This window comes from Lepidochelys kempii, chromosome 11 (genome assembly GCF_965140285.1).
Source record: "Lepidochelys kempii isolate rLepKem1 chromosome 11, rLepKem1.hap1, whole genome shotgun sequence".
Lineage (NCBI taxonomy): Eukaryota > Metazoa > Chordata > Testudines > Cheloniidae > Lepidochelys > Lepidochelys kempii.
This window is the reverse complement of record NC_136390.1, coordinates 74,902,939-74,930,422: the sequence shown is the minus strand read 5'-3', so window position 1 is coordinate 74,930,422 and position 27,484 is coordinate 74,902,939. Positions and strand designations below refer to the sequence as shown.

The window sequence follows — 27,484 nt, the reverse complement described above, 5'->3', positions numbered from 1 at the left end:
GGTATGTTGGCAACAAGAAGAAAGCCAAGGAATGTGTGGGCCCCTTACTGAATGAGGGAGGCAACCTAGTGACAGAGGATGTGGAAAAAGCTAATGTACTCAATGCTTTTTTTGCCTCTGTTTTCACTAACAAGGTCAGCTCCCAGACTGCTGCGCTGGGCATCACAAAATGGGGAAGAGATGGCCAGCCCTCTGTGGAGATAGAGGTGGTTAAGGACTATTTAGAAAAGCTGGACGTGCACAAGTCCATGGGGCCGGACGAGTTGCATCCGAGAGTGCTGAAGGAATTGGCAGCTGTGATTGCAGAGCCATTGGCCATTATCTTTGAAAACTCGTGGCGAACCGGGGAAGTCCCGGATGACTGGAAAAAGGCTAATGTAGTGCCAATCTTTCAAAAAGGGAAGAAGGAGGATCCTGGGAACTACAGGCCAGTCAGCCTCACTTCAGTCCCTGGAAAAATCATGAAGCAGGTCCTCAAAGAATCAATCCTGAAGCACTTGCATGAGAGGAAAGTGATCAGGAACAGCCAGCATGGATTCACCAAGGGAAGGTCATGCCTGACTAATCTAATTGCCTTTTATGATGAGATTACTGGTTCTGTGGATGAAGGGAAAGCAGTGGATGTATTGTTTCTTGACTTTAGCAAAGCTTTTGACACGGTCTCCCACAGTATTCTTGTCAGCAAGTTAAGGAAGTATGGGCTGGATGAATGCACTACAAGGTGGGTAGAAAGCTGGCTAGATTGTCGGGCTCAACGGGTAGTGATCAATGGCTCCATATCTAGTTGGCAGCCGGTATCAAGTGGAGTACCCCAAGGGTCGGTCCTGGGGCCGGTTTTGTTCAATATCTTCATAAATGATCTGGAGGATGGTGTGGATTGCACTCTCAGCAAATTTGCGGATGATACTAAACTGGGAGGAGTGGTAGATACGCTGGAGGGGAGGGATAGGATACAGAAAGACCTAGACAAATTGGAGGATTGGGCCAAAAGAAATCTGATGAGGTTCAATAAGGATAAGTGCAGGGTCCTGCACTTAGGACGGAAGAACCCAATGCACAGCTACAGACTAGGGACCGAATGGCTAGGCAGCAGTTCTGCGGAAAAGGACCTAGGGGTGACAGTGGACGAGAAGCTGGATATGAGTCAGCAGTGTGCCCTTGTTGCCAAGAAGGCCAATGGCATTTTGGGATGTATAAGTAGGGGCATAGCGAGCAGATCGAGGGACGTGATCGTTCCCCTCTATTCGACATTGGTGAGGCCTCATCTAGAGTACTGTGTCCAGTTTTGGGCCCCACACTTCAAGAAGGATGTGGATAAATTGGAGAGAGTCCAGCGAAGGGCAACAAAAATGATTAGGGGACTGGAACACATGAGTTATGAGGAGAGGCTGAGGGAGCTGGGATTGTTTAGCCTGCAGAAGAGAAGAATGAGGGGGGATTTGATAGCTGCTTTCAACTACCTGAAAGGGGGTTCCAAAGAGGATGGCTCTAGACTGTTCTCAATGGTAGAAGATGACAGAACGAGGAGTAATGGTCTCAAGTTGCAGTGGGGAAGGTTTAGATTGGATATTAGGAAAAACTTTTTCACTAAGAGGGTGGTGAAACACTGGAATGCGTTACCTAGGGAGGTGGTAGAATCTCCTTCCTTAGAGGTTTTTAAGGTCAGGCTTGACAAAGCCCTGGCTGGGATGATTTAACTGGGAATTGGTCCTGCTTTGAGCAGAGGGTTGGACTAGATGACCTTCTGGAGTCCCTTCCAACCCTGATATTCTATGATTCTATGACCTTTCTTGAAGTGGAAACTGGGGTCAGACCATCCTTCCATTCTGTGTTTATACAGCAATTAAAACAGTAGGGCCCTGATTATGATTGTACCCCCTTAGGCGGTACTGTATTACAAATAAATGATAATATCAAAAACCTTCCGACAAGCCTAAGCCAAAGCCTGTTGAAGTCTTTGTATGGTAAGCAAAATTAAAGCCAACACAGAATGAGGCAAACCAAGGAAGAGGCCGACATGTGCATGCAGAAACTTTGACTGTGTGAGTATGTTGGCTCCCATTAGAAACAGTGGCAAAACTCCCATTGTCTTCAGTGGTCAGGATTATGCCCTTAAGGTCTTGCACAGCTGGGTCCTGATTCTGCAAACACCCTGGCTGCCCAACACTTTGCAGCAACAGGCTTCCATGCGGCAGAAGTGCCCTTAATGTAACAGAGTTTGAAGATATAGGGCCCAATTCTGCAAGGAGCTGAGGACTTTTTAAGAAGTGCTGAGCACCCTTCTCCCCTTATTTAATTCTGTGAGGTTTGTCAGTGTATCTGAGACTTTCTGAGTGGATCCATTCAAACATATCATGAGGTTTTTCAAAATAAAATCAACATCTCTTAGTTTGGAGAGGCAGACACATCACAGCGTGCCTGAACACAAGGCCCATAGGCTGGGCAGAGGCTATGATTCTGGTGAAATGCCTGGGACTTTGAGATAAGGAGTAAATTACAAGAGCAGTGAGAGGAATTGACAAAATCCATTTGATCTTCCTACTCTGATGTATTTTTCCTGCTGTTAGTTATGATTTTCAATGGATAGAACTGGCATTTGTACCAGTGAAAGAAAGATGGCTATAGACAGCAAACAGATATCAGGCGCTTCTGATATTTATCTGTTACTTAGCTCTTATAATTTAACCATCTGATTACAAACTGGTTCTTTGCAGTCTTCTGCCAGAAAGAGGTATATTTATTTATGGAGTTGGTGGAGATGGGTAGCTATCTGTACCAGAACAAAGGGGCAAAAGTGCTAAACTTTGGAAAAGCATGAGTGGTGATTGAAAGAACATCATGAAAAATCGAGATTAGAGCACTGCAGTCTTTTAATGGGAACGCTTATCATGCAAAGTTTTACAAATATGGAAAACAGCTCATTAAATAACATGTATTTGCAAATAATGTGCATATGACTGCAAACTTCAACTGCAGGTCAATACACCCTGCCCCAAGCAGTGGCAGGGGTAGAAAGTAGAGCTGCACAAAAGTTGTGGGGTGGGTGATGAAGCATGTTTGTGGAGGCGGTAGGTGCAGCTGGGTTTATGGATGTCTGAGTGCAAGATGAGGTAGCTGAGGACTATGGGGGGGTGAAACAGGTTTGTGGCTCTGTCTTTAGGAGGAAGCTAGAGGAATGAAATCTAGGGGAAGAAGCTGGGGACAGCTGATTTTGCGGCAGTGTTCCAGAGGAAGATGGGGGCAGCTGAACCTGTGGATGAGTGCTGGGTTAGGAAGCACAAAGCCAGTACGGGGCCTGCTTCGCCTTCTGTCCCCATCACCTCCATTTGCTGCCCCTGCTTCTTCCCCACGCAGGTTCAACAAGGGGAGCAGTGAGACAGAGGCTACTCGACTGCCTGCTCAACCATTGTGATATTGAAGGTCTTGAACCGATGTCTGAGAGTCCCCAGAGAGCTGCCACATCCTGGCCTCCACCCAATGGCTACTGAAACTGGGTGTGCAGAGAAGCGACTAGGGCTATAGTCCCAGCCAAGCACCATCCACACGGGAGCTCTGATTGGAGGATCGCCCGGCTCTATCGATTGGTTCAACGACGCTATTTGATCCAGGAGGAGGAACAGGAAGTTTGTCTGAGCAACAATGCAGCTGTTGTGGCTGCATTGGATCCTGCTTGTGCCTGCCTCCTGCACCCTGCCCTGTTCCTGCCTTTGCTCCTCTCCCACCATGCTTGATCCTTGCATCTCCTCCTGCCTGTACACCTCGCCTCCCATCCCCAGGGACTTCCAAGCAGGAGGCTCCTGGGAGAAGCTCCAAGGCAGAGAGCAGGAGCAGTGCACGGCAGTGGCAGGGGAGGGAAACCTGAACTGCCTGGCACTTGACAGCCTGCTGGGTGGCTGCTGCACAGGGAACTTAGGGGAGCTGATGGGTGGGCTGCTGGCCCAGCCTGGTTCCAAGCCCCCCCAGCTTGCTCCAACGGGCTGCTCTTCCTGCAAGCAGTGGCCAAAGCAGGCGGCTGCCAAACAACGTCATAAGGGAGCATTGCACAACTTTAAACAAGCATGTTCTCTACTAGATCAGTGACGTCTAACAACTCACTGCAGGGAGGGATAGCTCAGTGGCTTGAGCATTGGCCTGCTAAACCCAGGGTTGTGAGTTTAATCCTTGAGGGGGCCATTTAAGGATCAAGGCAATTGGGGATTGGTCCTGCTTTGAGCAGGAGTTTGGACTAGATGACCTCCTGAGGTCCCTTCCAACCCTGATATTCTATGATAATAACATTAACAGGGGTGATGTTAAGTGAAGAGTTACTGTACTCCTCAGTCACATGCACCCAATTATTAGCTGCCAGGAATTGTCTTTCCTAGTTTTATGCCAATTGTACTTGACGTTAGTGATCTCTCTTTCTAAAAACAAGCCTACTGAATCACTGCCATTTACACATCTTATTAAAAGACACCACTGTTCTAGGCATTTTATAAACCGGCAGTAAGAAATGGCCACTGTCCTGACTTTACAGTCTATAAATCCTGCTGTGACTATGCTACTGGGACTGTTTCTTGCAGGGCCAGCCTTAGTGAAAATGGTGCCCTGGGCAAACTTGTATTTTGGCGCTCCCCCCCTCCCCTTCATCCCTGGCTCCTACAGGCTCCCTGGGCTCTACCTGCCCCCATCACCTCTGGGCCATTACCTATACTTCATATGGAATGTCCACAGGGAAGTCCATTCAGTGTAGATGGGCGTCTCCCATGGGCCACTGTGAGTTACAAGTCCTTTGATGAGCCACGTACTTTAACTCATCCCTTCAAGATGTGCTGGCTAACTATCTTGTGGGCATTACCCCAGGAGCAAACATTTGAAATCCAGGTATAGAGCCAATACTCATAACTTCAAATACAAAAATGATACATGCTTACAAATAGCTTGAACATATTCAGCAAATCATAACCTTTTCATAGACATCTTACATGCTACATTTTGTACAAGATTAGTAGCAAATATATAACAGTGGTTGCAACAATGATCTACAGGGTCATGTTTTAATCAGATAATGTCACAATGAGTAACGACGACAACTAGCAAATTCCTAGGCCACTGTCAGCAGAAGCGCAGAAGCAAGAGTGGCATGGTATATGGTGTATTGCCACACATACTTCTGTGCTGCTGCAGTGGCTTGTGGTGCCTGGCACTTGGCCTGCAGCTCAAGGCAGGCTTTGCGCTGTCATATGGGAGCTGCATCTTGCCAGAGCCCACGGCCCTCCTGCAGCCCCTAGCCACTCCTGGCTCACCACAAGCATTTTGACAGGAAGTACCAAGCACTGCAGTAATAACAACAACAACAATAATATGTGTGTGTGTGAAAGCGAGAGAGCCTGTGTGTGTGTGTATGTGTGTGTGTTGGGGGATGGTGTAACAGAGTGTGTGTTGGAGAGTGTGAGACTCTATGTGTGTGTGAGACAATCTGTGTTGGGGGACTGTGAGAGCCAGTCTGTGTGTGAGAGAAACAGCGTGTGTGTGTGAGACTGTGTGTTGGGGGACTGTGTGAGAGATGGTGTGTGTGTTGGGGAGTGTGAGACTGTGTGTGTGAGAGAGACAATCTGTGGGGGACTGTGAGAGACAGAGTGTGTGGGTGGGTGTTAGGGAAGTTTGAGCCTGTGTGTGTGTGTTAGGGAAGTTTGAGAGACAGTGAGCACACTGTCACTTTAAGTCCTGCCCCCGCTCCACTCATGTGAAAGTTTTGCTCCTCCTGGCCCCAGCCTGGTGGTGTCGTGCCCGTCCCCCCACTCCCCGAGACTGCACCGTGCAGGGCTGTGGGCAGGGAGGGACTCGGCTCCGCTCCGGGCAGCGAGTAGTGGGCTGCACCACCCGTGACTGGCCACGGCCACGCCACTCTGGGCTCCCCAGGGCTGGGGCAGAGCTGGAGCCCTTGACTGGCCGGCTGTGGAGCGAGCGGAGGAGGGGCCAGGGGCTTGGGGTTGGGGAGAAGCCTGCCGGCCCAGCGCAGGGGAGGGACCGGAGAACAGAGTCTGGCCACAGCCAGCCAGGGGAAGCCCGAGCCCCTTGTGGTGCCCTCTGGCTACTGCGCCCTGGCCATGGGCCCCGTTTGCTCAGCCCTAAGGCCAGCCCTGGGTGTGCACATGGGGGTCAGGGGCCACAGGGTGCTTTTGAAACTGTCACAAGAGAACCTAACACCCTAAATTGGCCCTGCCCTGCCCTCAGGGCCTGTGCAGCACCCACAGCACTTGGGAATGGAGACTTAAACACTGGGCCAGAATCCTCAGCTGGTGTAAGATAGCATGGCTCCCAAGGAACTATGACAATTTACCACAGATGAGGATCTGGCCACCTGTTAGAAACTCCTCTGCATACCCAAAGGGGATACAAATCTTTTGTCGTCATCCCAAATGCCACTTTTGGCTACGCAGGCCGTGGGAAAGTTTTGCCATGGTGTGTACTCCTGACCTAAACAATCTACCTGGAAGCTGAACTATCCAGTGTTATATGAATTCAATTTTAATTGTATTCAAATAAAGTCAGAAATTCTTATCATTTTTTCCAAATGTCCCAGATTATTCTTTGCTACTGATAAGTGTTTAATATTATAAAAAGGATGTATTAGCCAAATCCTTTTATTAGAGAGCCAAACCCTGAGGCCTTTGTTCCATTTTTACTAGGGCAAACTCCACCAGAAGTTTCATCTGGTGAAGGACCCTGGGATTTCTATGATGTTCACTACAGAAATTCTACAGATGTTTAAAAACCAAGTTCAGTTAGCTAGCTTGAAGAGTTGAAGGGTCTTCTTAGTTCAACTTCATGATCTTTGCCTTGAGAAAATCATGTTAACTTTGTTCAGGGACTTCCTAGAAAAATCAATATTGTTTTAATGTTCAGCTAATGATAAACATTCATCAAAGTTGAACTGACCTTGCCTTATGGGGAATTATGTGCCATAGCCCTGGTGAAGTCTGTAGGTGTTTGGTTAGCAGAAGACAAGATCTGGCATAAAGGACCTGATCGAAAGCCTACTGAGATCACTAAAACAACACCCATTGGCTTCAGTGGGCTTTGGCTCAGAACCTAAATCTCCAAACACACTGAATGGAGTCTACTCATAGAATGTGCTCCCCTGGGCATAGTCCTGCACCGGGGTGCTGGAACTAAGGTTGCTGGGGGTGTACCAGCACTCCCTGGCTTGATGTGGTTTCCACCATATCCAGGGTTTACAGTTTGGTTCAATGACTCTCAGCATTCCCCACTATACAAATTGTTCCAGCGTCCCTGCCTGCAGCTGTTTGCACACTGGGTACAGGATGTCTTATGTAGGTCCCCATTCCCACCTGGATAAGTGCCCTCCGGAATGCTCTTGACAGTGCTAGTGGCTCAGAGGGAGACATTCGAAACAGGGCTAAAGTAGAGTGTAGGCCAGGAGACAACTGTTCAGTTCCCCACTCTTTCTTGGATTCTGTATGTGACTTTGGTCAAGTCACTTACTCTCTCTGTGCCTTACTTCCCTCCTTTGCAATGGGGACTGGAAGGATATATTCATATAAGAAAATAAGATTCTCAGATAGATAGCTGCTCCCTCACTGTACTATGTACCTAGACAGATAACTTTTTTCCAGGCAATATTCTTCACATATTTGCACCATTTTGTACTGCTCTTACAACATGGCCTTAATTGCTAAGGATTTTTTTTTTTTTTAAACTAAGACCTGTGCTTAATGGTAGCACTTAAGGTTAGCTGTTAGGTTTTCACAGTTCATGATGGATGGCACATTGTTATGAGTAAGCCCAGAGATGTCCCCAGTAGAAGGCCATAAAATTGCAAAAGGATAATGAGAGAAAACAATATGCTGACATAATTAAAATTGGGAGGGCCAAGTTTTCATGTGCGATAGAAGGCACCAAGTCATAGATGCATGCCTACAATTAGAACTGCTTAGTTTTTTCCTGTAAAAAAATTCAAACAAATTTTCATTTGAAATTTTCCTTTTCTTTGAAAATTTTATTTTGAATTGGGATTTTCATTTGGATTCAGTTTTCAAAAACCAAAACTGTTTTGACAATTTTTTCCTTCCCCCTGCCTTTTCCCAAACAATGAAATAGAATGACTGATGTCTAATTTAGTTTTGCTTTTTGAGGGGATTGGAGATGGGAGTTTCTCACTTACTTTTTTTCATACTAAACCCTTCAAAATGTTTCCAGCTTTGGAAAAGTTATTGAGTAATACAATTTCATTTTTATCAATAACTTTTCCTAAGTTAAAAGAAAAGGAGTACTTGAGGCACCTTAGAGACTAACAAATTTATTAGAGCATAAGCTTTTGTGAGCTACAGCTCACTTCATCGGATGCATGCAGTGGAAAATACAGTAGGGGGATTTTATATACACAGAGAACATGAAAAAATGGGCGTTACCATACACACTGTAACAAAGTGATCAGGTAAGGTCAGCTATTACCAGCAGGAGGGGCAGGGGCGGGGGAAACCCCAAAAAACCTTTTGTAGTGATAATCAAGGTGGGCCATTTCCAGCAGATGACAAGAATGTGTGAGGAACAGTGGGGCGGGTAGAGGGGGGGAAAATAAACATGGGGAAATAGTTTTACTTTGTGTAATGACCCATCCGCTTCCAGTCTTTATTCAAGCCTAATATAATGGTGTCCAGTTTGCAAATTAATTCCAATTCAGCAGTCTCTCGTTGGAGTCTGTTTTTGAAGTTTTTTGTTGTAATATTGCCACTTTTAGGTCTGAAATTGAGTGACCAGAGAGATTGAAGTGTTCTCCGACTGGTTTTTGAATGTTATAATTCTTGACATCTGATTTGTGTATATTTATTTTTTACATAGAGACTGTCCAGTTTGCCCAATGTACATGGCAGAGGGGCATTGCTGGCACATGATGGCATATATCACATTGGTAGATGTGCAGGTGAACGAGCCTCTGATAGTGTGGCTGATGTGATTAGGCCTTATGATGGTGTCCCCTGAATAGATATGTGGACACAGTTGGCAACGGGCTTTGTTGCAAGGATAGGTTCCTGGGTTAGTGTTTTTGGTGTGTGGTTACTGGTGAGTATTTGCTTCAGGTTGGGGGGCTGTCTGTAGGCAAGGACTGGCCTGTCTCCCAAGATCTGTGAGAGTGATGGGTCATCCTTCAGGATAGATTGTAGATCCTTGATGATGCATTGGAGAGGTTTTAGTTGGGGGCTGAAGGTGATCGCTAGTGGCGTTCTGTTATTTTCTTTGTTGGGCCTGTCCTGTAGTAGGTAACTTCTGGGTACTCTTCTGGTTCTGTCATTCTGTTTCTTCACTTCAGCAGGTGGGTATTGTAGTTGTAAGAATGCTTGACAGAGATCTTGTAGGTGTTTGTCTCTGTCTGAGAGGTTGGAGCAAATGTGGTTGTATCGTAGAGCTTGGCTGTAGACAATGGATGGTGTGGTGTGGTCTGGATGAAAGCTGGAGGCATGTAGGTAAGTATAGCGGTCAGTAGGTTTCCAGTATAGGGTGGTGTTTATGTGACCATCGCTTATTAGCACTGTAGTGCCCAGGAAGTGGATCTCTTGTTTGGACTGGTCCAGGCTGAGGTTGATGGTGGGATGGAAATTGTTGAAATCATGGTGGAATTCCTCAAGGGCTTCTTTTCCATGGGTCCAGATGATGAAGATGTCATCAATGTAGGGCAAGTAGAGTAGTGACATTAGGGGACGAGAGCTGAGGAAGCGTTGTTCTAAGTCAGCCATAAAAATGTTGGCAAACTGTGGGGCCATGCAGGTACCCATAGCAGTGCCGCTGATTTGAAGGTATACATTGTCCCCAAATGTGAAATAGTTATGGGTGAGGACAAAGTCACAAAGTGCAGCCACCAGGTTAGCCGTGACATTATCGGGGATACTGTTCCTGATGGCTTGTAGTCCATCTTTGTGTGGAATGTTGGTGTAGAAGGGCCAGGATGGTGTTTTCAGGAAGATCACCGGTGGACTGCAGTTTCCTCAGGAAGTCAGTGGTGTCTTGAAGATAGCTAAGAGTGCTGGTAGCATAGGGCCTGAGGAGGGAGTCTACATAGCCAGACAATCCTGCTGTCAAGGTGCCAATGCCTGAGATGATGGGGCATCCAGGATTTCCAGGTTTACGGATCTTGAGTAGCAGATAGAATACCCCTGCTCAGGGTTCTAGGGGTGTGTCTGTGCAGATTTGCGCTTGTGCTTTTTCAGGGAGTTTCTTGAGCAGATGGTGTAGTTTCTTTTGGTAAGTTTTGGAAAGTTCCAAGAGTGGAAATCGGAAATAAAGTAAGAGGGATAAAAACTGAAAAAGAGGGGAAAAAATCCTGGACATTTATTTTATTGCACTCGGTGGGGAAGTGGCAGGAGGAGGAAACAAACATTTCAAATATTTTTTGGTTTCCAAAATTAAAACAAAAATTTCAAATTCAAAATTTCCCATTGAAAAATTGAATAGTTTAGTCAAATAACATTTTCCTATAGGAAAAAACTGGGTTTGATAAAACCCCATTTTTGTGTGGGAAAAAAACCTCACCAGCTTTACCTACAAGTAAAGACACAATGCAAAGGTGAAGGTCGTGCTCTCTTTTCAGCAATGGAGTTTTAGGGGCCAAATGGAGCCAAATTTTGCCATATCTGGATGAATCTGTTTCACAGCTTTCATAACTCCATGTTGAGTGAGGTTCATCTGTTTCTGAACTTTTAGTAGTTCAATAGGAACATTAAAAGGTGGATAAGGAATTGGTTAAAGGGGAGACTACAACGGGTCCTACTGAAAGGTGAACTGTCAGGATGGAGGGAAGTTTCCAGTGGAGTTCCTCAAGGATCGGTTTTGGGACCAATCTTATTTAATCTTTTTATTACTGACCTCGGCAGAAAAAGTGGGAGTGTGCTAATAAAGTTTGCAGATGATAGAAAGCTGGGAGGTATTGCCAATTTAGAGAAGGACAGGGATATCCTACAGGAGGATCTGGATGACCTTGTAAACTGGAGTAATAGTAATAGGATGAAATTTAATAGTGAGAAGTGTAAGGTCATGCATTTAGGGATTAATAACAAGAATTTTAGTTATAAGCTGGGGACGCATCAATTAGAAGTAACGGAGGAGGAGAAGGACCTTGGAGTATTGGTTGATCATAGAATGACTATGAGCCGCCAGTGTGATGTGGCCATGAAAAAAGCTAATGCAGTCTTGGGATGCATCAGGAGAGGTATTTCCAGTAGGGATAAGGAGGTTTTAGTACCGTTATACAAGGCACTGGTGACACTTCACCTGGAATACTGTGTGCAGTTCTGGTCTCCCATGTTTAAGAAGGATGAATTCAAACAGGAACAGGTACAGAGAAGGGCTACTAGGATGATCCGAGGAATGGAAAACTTGTCTTATGAAAGGAGACTCAAGGAGGCTTGGCTTGTTTAGCCTAACTAAAAGAAGGTTGAGGGGAAATATGATTGCTCTCTATAAATATATCAGAGGGATAAATACCGGAGAAGGAGAGGAATTATTTAAGCTAAGTACCAGTGTGGACACAAGAACAAATGGATATAAATTGGCCACCAGGAAATTTAGACTAGAAATTAGACGAAAGTTTCTAACCATCAGAGAAGTGAAGTTTTGGAACAGCTTTCCAAGGGAAGCAGTGGGGGCAAACGATCTATCTGGCTTTAAGATTAAACTCGATAAGTTTATGGAGGAGATGGTATGATGGGATAACATGGTATCATGGTAACATGAGTAATTAAATATTCATGGTAAATAGGCCCAATGGCCTGTGATAGGATATTAGATGGGGTGGGATCTGAGTTACCCAGGAAAGAATTTTCTGTAGTATCTGGCTGGTGAATCTTGCCCATATGCTCAGGGTTTAGCTGATCGCCATATTTGGGGTTGGAAAGGAATTTTCCTCCAGGGCAGATTGGAAGAGGCCCTGGAGGTTTTTCGCCTTCCTCTGTAGCATGGGGCATGGGTCACTTGCTGGAGGATTCTCTGCTCCTTGAAGTCTTTAAACCACGATTTGAGGACTTCAATAGCACAGACATAGGTGAGAGGTTTTTTGCAGGAGTGGTGGGTGAAATTCTGTGGCCTGCATTGTGCAGGAGGTCAGACTAGATGATCATAATGGTCCCTTCTGACCTAAATATCTATGAATCTATGAACTTCCACCAGAGTTTATCTTTAATCACCAGGTAAGTTAATGAATGTGAGACGACCTGTGCAAAAGTCCATGTAGATGCAGAATATTGGTCATCCCGTCCCCTAAACTCAAATGTCCTAGACAAAAATGCACTTAGAACTTTGAACTATGGTAAACTAGCTGAAAGCAGAACCTGTGAAACCTTTCCTTTTGGTTTTATAATATTACTTTTGGAAACCAGGCAATAAAGAAAGAACATGCTGTATGGTTTCAGAGTAACAGCCATGTTAGTCTGTATTTTCAAAAAGAAAAGGAGTACTTGTCTCTAAGGTGCCACAAGTACTCCTTTTCTTTTTGTGAACATACTGTATGTAAATTAATGAATAATAATCCTCAGCTGGAAGGAGGAATTGGACCAGTGTGGACCTGTTATTAATTTCCCAAGTTCACTCAACAGCTCAATAATTGCATTTTGAGTTTCCTCTTTCTCAAGTTGCCAAAACACAAGCTTTCCTGTTTTATTGCCTAGTCCTTTGTTCTTGCTGTAAGACATTTTAATGTTTTTTCTGCCTTTTCAAGAGACATCGACTATATTTGTGTCTACTATGATTTAAAGTAATGATCACTCTTCTCTCCAGCATATATATATATAAATTGGTGAAGAGAATACAATAAACTAATGAAGTTTACAATCTGTTTCTCCTCCTTTTTATATATGATTTTTATGTGACTATCTTATAATGTGACCGCTTAGGATTGATTTAAGTGGCTCCCAGTAAACTTGTAGTGACCCTACCATATTACCTTTTGTCTTGTCACATTTTAATTTTCCCTTTTATTATATGTGCACTTTGACTGTATTAATCTCTGTGGGTCTTATTCATAAAAATAAATAAATACAAATAAAATTTTGAAAGGCATTTAAAAAAAAGCTGAAGGCTTTCTAAGGTCAGGACAGGGGTCATTCAATAAAAAATAATTATATCCATTCTAAATATGCAAACCCCAAGTTCAAAAATCCCCATACTCTGCCCTAAGAAGGTGAAATCCCAGAAGTCTAGTAATATGCATCTCTTATGGGTCTGATACAAAGGCCATTAAAGTCAATGGAAAGAGTCTCAATGACTTCAGTGGGCTTTTGCATCAAATCCTAAATGACTAAATATTGCATGTGAAACAAGAAAAGGGTTAGAAAAGTTTAAAGAAACACATTGGCCGCAAAGAGATTCTAATGCAAGGTAACAAATCAGATCACTATTATAAAGTATTTCATGTATGCAGTGTTCTTGTAGCTGTGTTGGTCGCAGAATATTAGAGACACAAGGTAGGTGAAGTGATATATTTTATTGGCCCAACTTCTGTTGGTGAGAGAGACAAGCTTCTGAGAGCTCTTCTTCAGGTCCCAGACCTCAAGAAGAGCTCTGTGTAAGCTTGATAGCTTGTCTCTCTCACCAACAGAAGTTGGGCCAATTAAAAATATTATCTCCCCAACGCTATCTCTGTAAAGTATTTCAGTAACTTTACCAGACACTAAAGGGCATCTGGCAATGCAATAAATTTGCTGTTGCTTTGTGACAGAGAACAGATGTTCAACTCCACCTACTGTTCTACAAGTTACATAGTAGCGTGTAAAAATTATTCAAGGTTTTAAAAAATACCTCAGAACAAACATCAGACAAATTGTCTGACAAAGGAAACACAAAGGATAAAAATGTATTCTTAACTGAACTTTGTTCATCTGTACATCTCTAAAAATCCACTCTTCCAGGCTAATTAGCTTCCAACTCAAATTGACATTTGGCTCTCATCGTGATCTACAAAGTAACCTGGATATTCTATGATGGGAAACATATGATGCATGCATGTGACCAAAACACTTTTATAGTGTTTGAGAACAGAATAAAAACCAGAAGAGATTCTAAGATTTTCTAAAAAAACTCTTGTTAAATTGAAGAATTTTAAGCCTGAAATGATACAAATGAAGCCAGAACTATATTTCAGGACTGTACCGAGGACTATAGTTCCATTTTAGAGCTTGCAGAAAGACAGTGTCCTTTTTCCTCCTTGATATGCTTGGAGAAATCTTAGCAATTTAAACGGAAGTTATGTGCCTATGCCAAGAGAAGTATGAATTCCATATCAATCTGTGGAAAGATTCTGCCAAAAAGTAGTTAAATAATTCCCCCAAAGCAGTCAGTAAATGTTCATATACTATTTACTCACATTTCATTCATGTCACTTAAAAGCACTGCATTTGTCAATGTTTGATGTGAAGAGAAAAAAGAACACCATACCTCATGCAGAGCTTTTCTCGCACCGCAGTTTATGCCTCCAATAAAGACCATGTTGGGCATCACTGGTCTGGGATACTCAAACACAAAGTCATATCTCATCAGCCAAATCGATGTAGAACTCAGAAGGTCCAACAATGTCACATCTCTTTGCAGAACCTCAGAGGCGAAGCTTAGACCTTGTGCATAGAAACTATTGCAATATAAGAATTCTACAGAGTCAACTAAAACGTTTTTCAATCGTTGGGCAAATGTCATGTAGTCTGAGTTCATTGTAAAAATTCTTGGGACATAAGAAAGAGGATCTGGACATTGATTCGCTTTGTAATGTAAATTGCATGGTAATCCTCGCATGAAGAACACAGATGGGAGTGAAAAATAATTAGCAATTAGTGCTCCACAAAGAGAAATGGGATCTGTGAGGAGAGCATCAAAGTCACTTTGTTTCAGATATTGCATCAGTTCCTTGTTGTTAAATAAATTCTTACAATTACTAAATATCATATTGAAAATTGCTACTGAAGAGTTATGTATTGATAGAACATTAAATGGAAATGGTTGTCCCTTTAGGTGAGCATCAACATATGTCTGTAAGCTTACATCCATATCTTCCTTTGTATAAGATACTGGATATGTTTTCAAGGTATAGTTCCCTGTTATTCCCAGCTGCCAATTTACTTGAGGTACAACAACCACCACTTCATGTCCTCTCTGACTGAGGTTTTCCACTACCTGACGCATGCTGAGCCAGTGGCTTCCATCCATGGGCACAACCACCAGCTTCCCACCTTCTGAAAAGCCAGCAATCATCAGGAGAAGCATCCATGCAGCAAGCTGATAGCGAAGGAAAAGGGCAGTCAACATCTTTCTGTTGGAACTCAAAACCCAAATAAACCTTCCTTCTTCAAGAGAAAACAAATTTCAGGAGCAAACACAAAGATTTATAACTGTTGGCTTCTGCTGCATTCTCCATGTGATCTAGTAAATGATTATTAGATTATTATACTAGTTTGTTTCCAGATAATGATGGTCAGAGGAATTTTTAAAGCTGTTGAGGGAGGGCCAAAATGATCTTATGAATGATCACAGAAGTTCACCCTTGAAAAGATTTCTTGTATTTGCATCAGTGTGCCCAGGGTGGTGTTTACAGATAGATACTGAGATCAGTGGAGTTCAGCCAGGGAGAAATTTGACCCCTAGTGTTTAAGGCAGTGGTTCTCAGACATTTTACAACAAACACCCACTTTCAGTAACGCAAACCATTTCAGGACCCACCTTCAAGTGTGCTAAAGACACTATTCATACATGGCCAGTACTAATGAAATGTACAATTATAATAGATTTTGCTTTGAATCATTTCAAGAGATGAATTAACATGTTGCTAGCTTATGCAGTTCTGGAAAGACTGATCCAAACTGAAATTAGAGTGACCTGAGAATCACCCCCGCAGGGGGACAGGGTCTGGAGGTAGGCATTTCAAGTGCAGGGATGGGGTACCAACTACCAAGTGAAGCTCCCAGCCCGTTCCCCTTGAAACCACATTTCCATAGCCTGTATAAGCAAAGCCCTCAGAACAGCCAATAGCTGCTGCCGTCTCCTCATGAGCAGCTCTATGCTGGGCTGGGCACCGTAGGGAGATAGGAGCAAAGGAGGAGAGAGTCTCTCTACCCTCAGTACTGCTAGCACCATTGCAACCTGCTGGATCTCGTGAGGAATCACTGCAGCCATGATGTATGCATGAGGGAGATGGTTGTCGTAGCTGCAGCAAGCTGACAGAAAATCTAATGGAAAATCCCAGGCAGCCATTTGCATTTTTAAGATTGTAAATAAGATGAGAGTTTCAGGCCCCACTTAGACACTCTGCAGGACCTGAACTTAATGCCTGCTGGGTGAAAATTAAATTCTGGTAGACTGTCAGTCAGCATAGTTCACGCAGCCAGAAACCCAGATAATTTCCCCAAGGCAATAAGAAGACGTTCTATAAATACATTGTGAACAAGAGAAAGACAAGGGAAAGCTTAGATCTTCTACTTAGCAGGGAAGGAGAGATAATAACTGATGACATCAAGAAGGTCTAGGTGTTTAATGCCTATTTTGCTTCAATCTTCATGAAAAGGTTAATTGTGACCAGATGCTTAACATAATTAATATTAACAAGGGGGAACAAACACAAGCCAGAATAAGGAGAGAACTGGTTAAAAATGTCTAGATAAGTTAAATGTATTTATGTTAGCAGGGCCTGATAAAATTCACTCTTGAGTAATTTAGGGACTAGCTGAAGCTATCCCAGAACTATTAGGATTATCTGCAGGAACTCATGGGGGACAGCTGAGATTCTGCAGGACTGGAGAAGGGCAGACATGGTACCTATCTTTAAAACAGGGAACAAAGAGGACCTGGGAAATTACAGACCAGTCAGCCTTACTTTGATACCTAGAAAGATACTGGAAGAAATTATTAAACAATCAGTTTGTAAGCACCTGAAGAATAATAGGGTGATACGTAATAGCCAACATGGAATTGTCAAGAACAAATCATGCAAAACAAACTAATTTCCTTCTTTGACAGGATTACTGGCCTAGTGGCTGGGGGGAAGCTGTAGATGTAATATATCTTGACTTTAGTGAGGCTTTTGACACAGCCCCTATGACAGTCTCATAAGGAAACAAACGTGATCTAAATTAAATTACTACAAGGTAAGTGCAGAACTAGTTGAAAAAACATACTCAAAGAGTAATTATCAATGGTTTGCTGTCAAACTTGGACAGTGTATCTAACAGTGTCCTGTAAGGGTCTGTTCTGGGTTTGGTATTATTCAATATTTTCTTTAATGACTTGAATAATGGAGTAAAGAGTATGCTTATAAAATTTGCAGATGACACCAAGCTGGGAGAGGTTGCAACAATTTGGGGGAACAGGATTAGAATTCAAAACACCTTGACAAATTGGAGAATTGGCCTTTAATCAACAAAATGAAATTTAATAAAGTCAAATGCAAAGTACTACACTTAGGAAGGCTAAATCAAATGCACACATACAAAATGGAAAATAAGTGGTTAGTCAGTAATACTGCTGAAAAAGATCTAGGGGTCATAGTGGATTTCAAACTAAATATGAACCAACAATGTGATACAGTTGTGAAAAAGACTAATATTCTAGGGCAGGGGTGGGCAAACTACGGCCTGTGGGCCAGATTTAGCCCACCAGCCATTTTAAGCAGGCCCCCAAGCTTCCGCTGGGGAGTGGGGTCTGGGGCTTGCCCATCTCCGGCACTCCAGCCAGGGAGCAGGGTCGGGGGCTGCTCCAAGCGGCTCCCGGAAGCAGTGGCATGGCCTCCCTTCAGCTCCTACGCACTCCAATGGCCCCCTCCGGCGCTCCAATGAGAACTGCAGTGGACGGGGCAGCATGCAGAGTCGCTTGGCCATGCGTCTGCACAGGACCTGGAAAAGGAACATGCCACTGCTTCCGGGAGCAGCTTGAGGAAAGCGCCACCCAGAGCCTGCACCCCTGAGCCTCTCTCCATGCTCCAACCTCCTGCCCCTGCCCTGATCCTCCTCCCGCCCTCCAAACCCCTTGATCACAGCCCAGAGCACCCTCCAGCACCCCAAACTCCTCATCCCCAACCCCACCCCTGAGCCTGCACCCCGAGCCGGAGCCCTCACCCCTTTTCCCCCCTCCCCAACCCCAGCCCAGAGCCCCCTTCTGCAGCCTGAACTCCTCATTTTGGGCCCCACCCCAGAGCCCGCACCCCCAACCAGAACCCTCACTCCCTCTCGCACCTCAACCCCAATTTTGTGAGCATTCATGGCCTGCCATACTATTTGTATTCCCAGATGTGGCCCTCGGGCCAAAAGGTTTATCCACCCCTGTTCTAGGGTATATTAACACAACTGTTGTATGTAAGACATGAGAGGTAATTGTCCCAATGTACTTGGTGCTGGTGAGGTCTCTGCTGGAGAATTGTATCTAGTTTTGGGCACCACACTTTAAGAAAGATGTGGACAAACTGGAGAAAGTCCAGAGGTAAACAGCAAAAATTATGAAAAATTAAAAAAGCAGATAAATTTGAAAGGTTAAGAAAATTTGGTATTTTAGTCCTGAGAAAGGAAGACTGAGGGAGGACCGGATAACAATCTTCAATTATGGTAAGGGCTGTTATAAAGAAGATGGTGATCAATTATTCTCCATGCCCATTAATGGTAGGACAAGAAGTAATGGATTTAATCTGCAGGTAGATTTAGGTTAGATATTAGAAAAAGCTTTGTATCTATACAGATAATTAAACTCTGAAATAGGCTTCCAAGGGAGGTTGTGGAATCTCTGTCATTGGAGGTTTTTAAGAACACACTGGACAAGCACCTGTCAGGGATGGTCTAGGTCCTGCCTCTGCATGGGAGAATGGATTAGATGATTTCTCGAGGTCCTTTCCAGCCCTACATTTCTATGAACTTTTGAGCAGTCCGGTCAGAAAATGGAGTTTGTTTCTGTGGAAAATTTACACTTTTTTATGAAAAAAAATCTAAAACTCAAGTATTTTGGCCCAGAACAGAAGTATTCCAATTAGGGGGTACTGCCTCAGTGCCTCCATAGAAGTTTTAATTTTGGTTTATCATGCACCCATTCTCCTCTGTAGGCCAGACTCTCTAGTCAGACTACATCTCCCATAATGCATCAGGGTTCCCTCTTGGAGAGGAGAAGCGAGTGCGTCTTGAGAGATGTAGTCTGGCTGGAGAGCCCTACCCATAGAGGAAAATGGGCTAGTTGCCCTGCTAGCCCCCCCCTTAACATAGCTCTCAGTGATTTCAGCTGTTAAGGGTAGGAGCCTTACTACTGGGGCACATAAGGCAGTTTCTTGCAATAGAGACACTATCTCAAAGTAAGTCTAACATTTTAACCTAGGTATCAGTGATTTCAGCTCTAGACCATAAAATAAAATTCCCCATTAAGTCTAAACTAGCTCTTTTATTGTACTATAAACAGATAACAGTTCAAAGAAAACCTACACCACCAGATACTACTGCTCATCCCCACCTTCTCTTAACTCGCTGTGCTCTGGAACCCATGTCCCCTGCCGAGCGAGTGCCATTTAGTTGAGGGTGAGTTCCTTCATCAGGGTATGCCAGGTACAGTTCTGCTGCCCTTGGTTCACACAACAAGGATAACAACCCTTTACTACTCCTGCCCCAATAACAAGGAGACTGGTGATCCAACATCAGCCACAAGTGATCATTTGGGGAAGGAATCCCATCATGCTAAGCATCTACACAGGGTGGGTGTGTCTATGCAAACAAGATCAGCTCCTGAAGTCTTTTCCACAGCTCACCACTAGATGTCAGAGGAGAGCTCATTCAGACTGCTTACATCTGGAAGTTTCACTTGAACCCTGCAATGTCTAGTCATCTCTTCCCCTTGGGCAGTGCTGAGTAGAGGAGTCCAGAGACAACAGTTCCTGCAACACAACAGGAGAGGTGGAACAGCTTTGGGACCTGGCAGACTTTCAGCAGGCAAAGGAGTAGAGTGGCTACTTTAAGGGTAGGGTAGGACACGCAGGGGCCAAGGAATGGGTGGAGAAGCTGGGAGACCAAGGGCCCACTCTGCTAGCAGGAGAGGTACAAATAGGTAGGGGCAGCATGGTTGATAGGAAGAGTAAGCATGATTTTAAGGGAAGGAGAATTGTTTCACTGTGAGATATTGTTTAAAGCAGGGGTGGCCAACCTGTGGCTCCGGAGTCAAATGTGGCTCTTCATAAATTAATATGTGGCTCCTTGTATAGGCATCGACTCCGGGCCTGGAGCTACAGGCGCCAACTTTCCAGTGTGCTGGGGGATGCTCACTGCTCAACCCCTGGCTCTGCCACAGGCATTGCCCCCACTCCACTCCACCCCTTCCCACCCCCTCCCCTGAACTTGCAGTGCCCTAGCTCCTCCCCCTCCCATCCCAGGGCCTCCTGCATGTCAAGAAACAGCTGATTGGGAGGTGCGGGAAGGGAGGGCGAGGTACTGATTGGCAGGGCTGCCGGTGGGTGGGAGGCGCTGGGAGCGGGGTGGGGGAGCTGCTGATGTATTACTGTGGCTCTTTGGCAATGTACACCATTAAATTCTGGCTCCTTCTCAAGCTCAGGTTGGTCATCCCTGGTTTAAGGGGATGGAGTCTAATAATGGGAGCAGCATTGCTTGAGAGGAGGTGTTTTCATGTTGGGAGGAGAGTGGGTTTGGCAGCAGACAATCTTTTTTGCCTCAGTTGATCATCGTAAAAAATAACACAGGCTCACCAAACTTCTTATCTAGTTATAGCTCATTGAGATCTCATGTATTGGCTGCAGTTGAAGATTTTTTAAAAAGGTTAATAGTAATTTTTGCTGTTATCCTTCGTAATTGAAATTTGTCCTTCAGTGGAGGTTGACAAATAATGTTTTTCTACAGAGACTTCCATATGCCTGTCTTGTCCTATTGTTCCCAATCAAATGGGGCTGAAAGTGTCCTTAACTAAACCCTCTTTGAGAATGAGCACTGCCTCCCATTGTTCCTAAGAGGAGGCTTGCTTTTTTAAATTATCTGCCGTTAAATGGTGCAGTGCTCCATTAATGATCTCCAGTTTATTTCACTTCCTCAATAGTAAATTAGTCTCTGGGAAGGATGAGGTAATTTTAGATAGGTTTTCCCTAATCCCTTTAGCAATGAGAGTGTCTTGCATATCACAGTCTTGTAATAGGGCCTTCTGCTGGCTCAGTTGCAGCGAGCCTGGGTAAGGGAGACTGATCCAATGCAATATAATTTTAAAGAGGCCACTGGACCATTTTCAAGGCACAGGCTCAGAGTTTCTGCCACAGACGCTTGAAGGCTTGCAGGAATAACTTCGCAATCCACACTCAAAAAGGTATGAAAGTGACAGAGGGAGAGCCCCATTTTGGTTCAACAAAAGTATTTTCCATGCACTGTGGATTGTTTTGGAATAGCCCTTGCTAGTAAATCGAAGATTCTACACTGCAAACTCCTTCCGCATTATAACCTCTTTGGAGCAGGGACCACCTTTATTCCTGCATTTTGTACAGCACAGAGCACACACATTGTCAGCAATTGATTATTGCCAACCCCATGCACTGAAAAATTACAAGACAGGCATCCCAAAATCATGAGATTGGATTAAAAAACATGATTTAAAAATAAACAAACATTGGGTCTTTTTATTTGCCTTCTGGTATATTTACTTCTCGCTTTCAAGTTCTGCCTCCAACCTCCAGTGCTAGAAAACTCTCGCAGTGGCTTTTTTGGGATTGTGGGGGGATGGGGAGATGAGATTCTACTGCAACCTCCCGACTTCAGGAGCTGAGTCATTAAGAAAATCACTAAATATCACAAGACTCACGATAACACTGCAGGACTTGGCAACACTTGTGTTTGATACATACTAGTTTCAACAACTGGGAGAGGCAGACCCAGAGCCTGTGAGAATTTGTTTAGGGAATGTTTGGTAAGGGCTTTGTGTGTGGTGTATGCAGATAGCATGTGCCTGCCCTCCACTGTGATGAGAAGAACAGGACTTGAAGAAGAACTTGTGGCACCTTAGAGACTAACAAATGTATTTGAGCATAAGCTTTCGTGAGTTACAGCCCACTTCATCGGATGCATGCAGTGGAAAATACAGTAGGACGATATTATATACACAGAGAACATGAAACGATGGGTGTTACCACGCACACTATAATGAGAGTGACCAGTTAAGGTGAAGGAGTACTTGTGGCACCTTAGAGACTAACCAATTTATTTGAACATAAGCTTTCGTGAGCTACAGCTCACTTCATCGGATGCATACTGTGGAAAATACATAAGATGTTTTTATACACACAGACCATGAAAAAATGGGTGTTTATCAGTACAAAAGGTTTTCTCTCCCCCCACCCACTCTCCTGCTGGTAATAGCTTATCTAAAGTGATCACTCTCCTTACAATGTGTATGATAATCAAGGTGGGCCATTTCCAGCACAAATCCAGGTTTTCTCCCCCTGTGGGGAGTGGGGTGGGGGGAGAGAAAACCTTTTGTAGTGATAAACACCCATTTTTTCATGGTCTGTGTGTAAAAAAATATCTTCTGTATTTTCCACAGTATGCATCCGATGAAGTGAGCTGTAGCTCAGGAAAGCTTATGCTCAAATAAATTGGTTAGTCTCTAAGGTGCCACAAGTCCTCCTTTTCTTTTTGTGAATACAGACTAACACGGCCGTTACTCTGAAACCAGTTAAGGTGAGCTATTACCAGCAGGAGAGAAAAAAAACCTTTTGTAGGGATAATCAAGATGGGCCATTTCCAGCAGTTGACAAGAATGTGTGAGGAACAGTGTGTGTGTGTGTGTGTGTGTGTGGGGAGGGGGGGATTAAACATTGTCAACCAAGTGTTCCTTGATGAACCACTTAATTTGAACAAAAAGAAAAGGAGTACAAGTGAGTTGTAGGTCACGAAAGCTTATGCTCAAATAAATTTGTTAGTCTCTAAGGTGCCACAAGGTACTCCTGTTCTTTTTGCGGATACAGACGAACATGGCTGCTACTCTGAAACCTGCGATGACAAGGGATGGGTGGCATTTTATGAGTCTTTATACCACATTTTCTGAAATTTTCTCCCCATTAGATTAAGTCTCACAGAGAAGCCACCTTTCGCCAGAGAGACTACATCTCCCAGCAGGTATTGCGGTAACTACTCCCAGGCAACTACACCTCCCAGCGGGCTTTGCGGCAACCACTCCGAGTCAACTACACCCCCCAGAGAGCCTTGCGCCCGCCGCTTCCGGTCATATGCCTCTACAGAGGGTGCTGCGGGCCCACTCGCCGGGTTCCCTAGCGGAGGCCGCTGACTCCAGCTGGCGCGTGGCCTGTGGGACTTGTAGTCCGGGCTGCGGGAGGCGGCGATGCAGGTGCCGAGGGAAAGACTCCAACTCCCATCGCGCCCCGCGGGAGCCGGCTGATAACGGAGCCAAAACAACCATGGCGGCGGCGAGCTGGCCGCGGTGCTGGTCCCGGCTGTGAGCGGTGAGCGAGCCCGGAGACTCCCCCTCGGGCCTCCCTGCCGTGCGGGGACCTCCCACGCTCGGGCGGGGAAGCCGCAGCTCAGGGTGGGGGAGGGGCGGAGACGCATCCCCGGCGCGGCGCGGCGCGGGGGCGGCTGTGGGGCGCTGAGGCACCGGGACCCCGCCGGGCCGCTCCGCTGGCTCCTCCGCGGCGCGGGGACGAGACCCCCTCAGCGGGGCGTTTGCGTCCCACCGTCGCGGCGCGGGGACGGGGGCGGAGCTGGGGAGGGGTTTGCGGGGAAAGGTGGATGTCCCCGCCGTGGAGAGGCCCGGCAGGGAGCGAGGCGCTGCGCGAGACCTCGCTGGCCTCAGCGCCTGAGGGCGGTTGGCTGCGGCGCGCGCGGCGCGCGCGGGGCGGTTGGTGTTCTAAGGGGCGCCCGGCGAGGATCTCCTCCGCCTCCCCGGCCACTCGCCCACTGCGGTCAGGCCTCCCTCCCCCTGCGGCCGTGAAGGAGCACCTCGCCGCGCGGGGAAGTGCTTGTTCGAACCCATGGTTGTCACAAAACCAGAAATCGGATTCTGCCGAGCCTCATTCCGCTGGCGTGGCGTTGGCGAAGCCCCCCCTTTGAAGCGCCAGGCGCGCTCCTGCGGCCAAGTAACGCGCTTGGTGTTGGGTGATCCCGTTTGTTGTTCGGTCACAAGCAGCGATGAGCTGCCCAAATCTTAACAACCAACCGGTTCCCTGTGAAAAGTTCTGATGTAAGGGATGTGCCCCAGTATGTATTTTTTGTGCTTTCCATACGTCTGTATTTTCCTGGGAGGAATTTTTAAAATTTAAAAATTCCTCCCGGACGGCGATTTAAGAACCAAAACGCCTGACCTGTCCGGGAAAATACAGGTGTGTGTTAACCCTGCCTAAAGTTCTTTTTTAAAAAGATGGGACTGAACTAGAAATGAGCTCTGTTTCACATGGGTGGGTCCCTGTCACTCCCGGGGGTGTGCTAGGGTGACCAGATGTCCCAGTTTTATAGCGACAGTCCCGATTTTGGGGTCTTTTTTTATATAGGCTCCTATTACCCCCCACCCCCTGTCCTGATTTTTCACACTTGCTGTCTGGTCACCCGAGGGTGTGCACATGTGTGGGTCCCAGCTGCTCCCTGCCCCCCTCATTGAAGCAGGTGTGCAGGGTAACTGCCTTGGGAACTGCAGGGCACCAGTGGACGTGGGGCCAACTGCAGACAGGGGTGTGGGGCAGGGCTAGCTGGAGGAAGGGGGTGCAGGGCTGTCTGCGGGCAGGGCAGGGGGTGTGGAGCTGGCTGGAGGCAAGCGGGTGTGGGGCTGGCTGGAGACAGTGCAGGGGCTGACTGGAGGTAGGGGCTGTCTGCAGGCAGGGCAGGGGGATGCAGGGCTGGCTGGAGATGGGCTGGCTGAGGGCAGGGCAGGGGGTGTGGCAGGGGCTGGTGCGGGTAGGGCAGGGGGTGTGGCAGTGGCTGGCTGCGGGTAGGGGGTGCGGGGGTGGCTGGAGATGGGCTGGCTGCCGGCAGGGCAGGGGGTGCGGCAGAGGCTGGCTGCCGGCAGGGCAGGGGGTGCGGCAGAGGCTGGCTGCCGGCAGGGCAGGGGGTGCGGCAGAGGCTGGCTGCCGGCAGGGCAGGGGGTGCGGCAGAGGCTGGCTGCCGGCAGGGCAGGGGGTGCGGCAGAGGCTGGCTGCCGGCAGGGCAGGGGGTGCGGCAGGGGCTGGCTGCCGGCAGGGCAGGGGGTGCGGCAGGGGCTGGCTGCCGGCAGGGCAGGGGGTGCGGCAGGGGCTGGCTGCCGGCAGGGCAGGGGGTGCGGCAGGGGCTGGCTGCCGGCAGGGCAGGGGGTGCGGCAGGGGCTGGCTGCCGGCAGGGCAGGGGGTGCGGCAGGGGCTGGCTGCCGGCAGGGCAGGGGGTGCGGCAGGGGCTGGCTGCCGGCAGGGCAGGGGGTGCGGCAGGGGCTGGCTGCCGGCAGGGGCTGGGTGGCTGTGGGCAGGGGGTGCGGGGATGTCTGGAGATGGGTTGGCTGCGGGCAGGGCAGGGGGTACGGCACGGGCTGGTGCGGGCAGGGCAGGGGGTGGCTGGAGACAGGGGCTGGTGGCAGGCAGGGCAGGGGGTGTGGCAGGGGCTGGCTGCGGGCAAGGGGTGCGGGGGTGGCTGGAGGCAGGGCAGGGGATGGCTGGAGACGGGCTGGCTGCAGGCAGGGAGTGCGGGGGTGGCTGGAGATGGGGGCTGGCTGCGGGCAGGGTGGTGGGTACTCACGGGGAGAGCAGCAGCACACAGCAGGAGCTCCAGGGCCAGGGGAGCAGCAGCAGCAGCAACAGGGCTTGTGTCCAGGGCCAGGCGGCAGCCCACATGGCTCCTGCAGCGCAGCGCCCCCGGCAGCCGGAGGAGGAATTACATCACTTCCCGGCCGGAGCCCATCAAAGCCTCAGCGCCCCCTGCAGGGAAGTGGGTTAACAACCGGTTCTAAAAACTGCTTCAAAATTTAGCAACTGGTTTGCGCGAACCGGTGCAAACCGACTCCAGCTCACCACTGGTTACAAGTCTGTGCATGTTTTGGAAGAAGTGCCCTGTTTTTACCAAAATCAGAATAGGGTGTTTTTTATTCCAAAAGAAGTATCCACCTAAAGACTTGAAACTAAACCGCAAAGGTATCAATAAAAGCTGATATTTTGGTGCAAGTTTGTGTATAGACAAGGCTTTGGTCACTAAGATTGGAATAAAATTATGAAATGTCCAGGAACTGAAATCTGTGGATGTTAAAAAGTACAAAAACAATAACTTTTAAATTATCTTGATTTATAGCTAAAAGTTGATATCTTTGTGATTTATAGTAGATGACTAGATAGAATGGATGCATCAGTGATTTCAGTGTTGACATAGTTAGGCCAAGGCTGAGAACTTCTGAAAACACTATGTTCAAGATTCAATTAGCATGTACTGCATAACCAATTAATATTGCAGTTTTTGTGCTAAATGGTGATTTTTGTTGGATTTCTGAAGGACTATAGTGTGGCTTCACAATGTTTGGAGACTTATTTGAAGAGGACTTTTCCTTTGTGTCAAATAATCAATGTGGAAAAGGGAAGAAACCAAAGTCCAAAGATACTGAGCCTCCTGCTCCAAGGGAGTTCACCAAATTAAGTGGTATCAAAAATCAGGGCGGGACCTGCTACCTCAATTCCCTTCTCCAGACTTTGCATTTCACACCAGAATTTAGAGGTATGGTATCTTAAAATTTAACTTTCTAAAGTAACTTTAAAATTAACCATGTTTATTACAGTAGTGCCTAAGGGCCAACCAAGAGTGGGGCCCCATTGTGCTGGCCACTGTACAAACACACAGAAGAAGACAGTCCTTGCCCCCAAACAGCTGTCAAGCTAAATAGACCAGACAGACCCAGGGTGGAAGGAGGAGTAGAACACGCCAGCAGAGTGAAAGATGTGATGGCAGTAAACACTGTGTTCCACGCTTTCCCCCCCTTCTTTGGGGTGGGGGTTCATTGAGGATATGCTGAATAAAAGAAAAGGGAAGGACAGGAGAGAAGAGGGGCAAGTATGGAGTGAAGCTGAGGTGGAGATACTGTGGAGGGAGGGGAGGGTTGGAGTAAAAAACCAAGAGAACAGAGAAAGTCCAGTCAAATCTGTAGAAAGCTCTCTGAATGTCCAAAAGAGCAAAAGTCCCTGCTTTTGCCCCTACCAGCAACATGTCATATTAACACTGTTTTACTAGAAATTCTGCATTGACGGTTGTCAGTTATTTATAAAATGTTACCAATGGAAAGCCAATTTCAAAAGCACTTTAGTACTGTTCACTCCAGATAAGCTGTAGCAGCCAAGATGAAAACAAAGAGCAGGTGGTCCATAAAGTTAATATCTCTCTCCTCTGCAAAAAGGCAAATAGCATGTCTTGATATTTTATGTATAATTCACATCATAGAGACACAAATGTGCTTATAACTTCTTTAAAATAGGGTGCCATTTCACTTTGGCTATTGCCGCTCATTCACTTTTCACGTAACCATTAACTTATGAAGAAGCAGTGTTTGA

General features: G+C 46.4%; 2 protein-coding genes across 13 annotated transcripts in view; one reads left to right on the top strand and one right to left on the bottom strand.

Moving 5' to 3' along the window:
- Window positions 1–15,329, bottom strand: part of LOC140895926 (UDP-glucuronosyltransferase 1A6) — an 87,954-nt gene extending 72,625 nt beyond the window's left edge. Inside the window, exon 1 of the mRNA XM_073306869.2 lies at window positions 14,425–15,329. Within this exon, the coding sequence (XP_073162970.1) occupies window positions 14,425–15,285 (861 nt within the window). The 5' untranslated portion in view covers window positions 15,286–15,329. The remainder of the gene's footprint in view (window positions 1–14,424) is intronic.
- Window positions 15,330–23,343: 8,014 nt separating this feature from the next.
- The window catches only part of USP40 (ubiquitin specific peptidase 40), a 59,020-nt gene continuing 54,879 nt past the window's right edge, over window positions 23,344–27,484 (top strand). For all 12 annotated transcript variants that reach the window (XR_012154395.2, XR_012154394.2, XM_073306855.2 and 9 more), the window contains exons 1-2: window positions 23,344–23,443; window positions 26,439–26,657. Coding sequence is in view for 10 of the 12 variants with exons in the window: in XM_073306855.2 (XP_073162956.1) it covers window positions 26,459–26,657 (199 nt within the window). In the remaining 2 variants the exon portion in view is untranslated. The remainder of the gene's footprint in view (window positions 23,444–26,438; window positions 26,658–27,484) is intronic.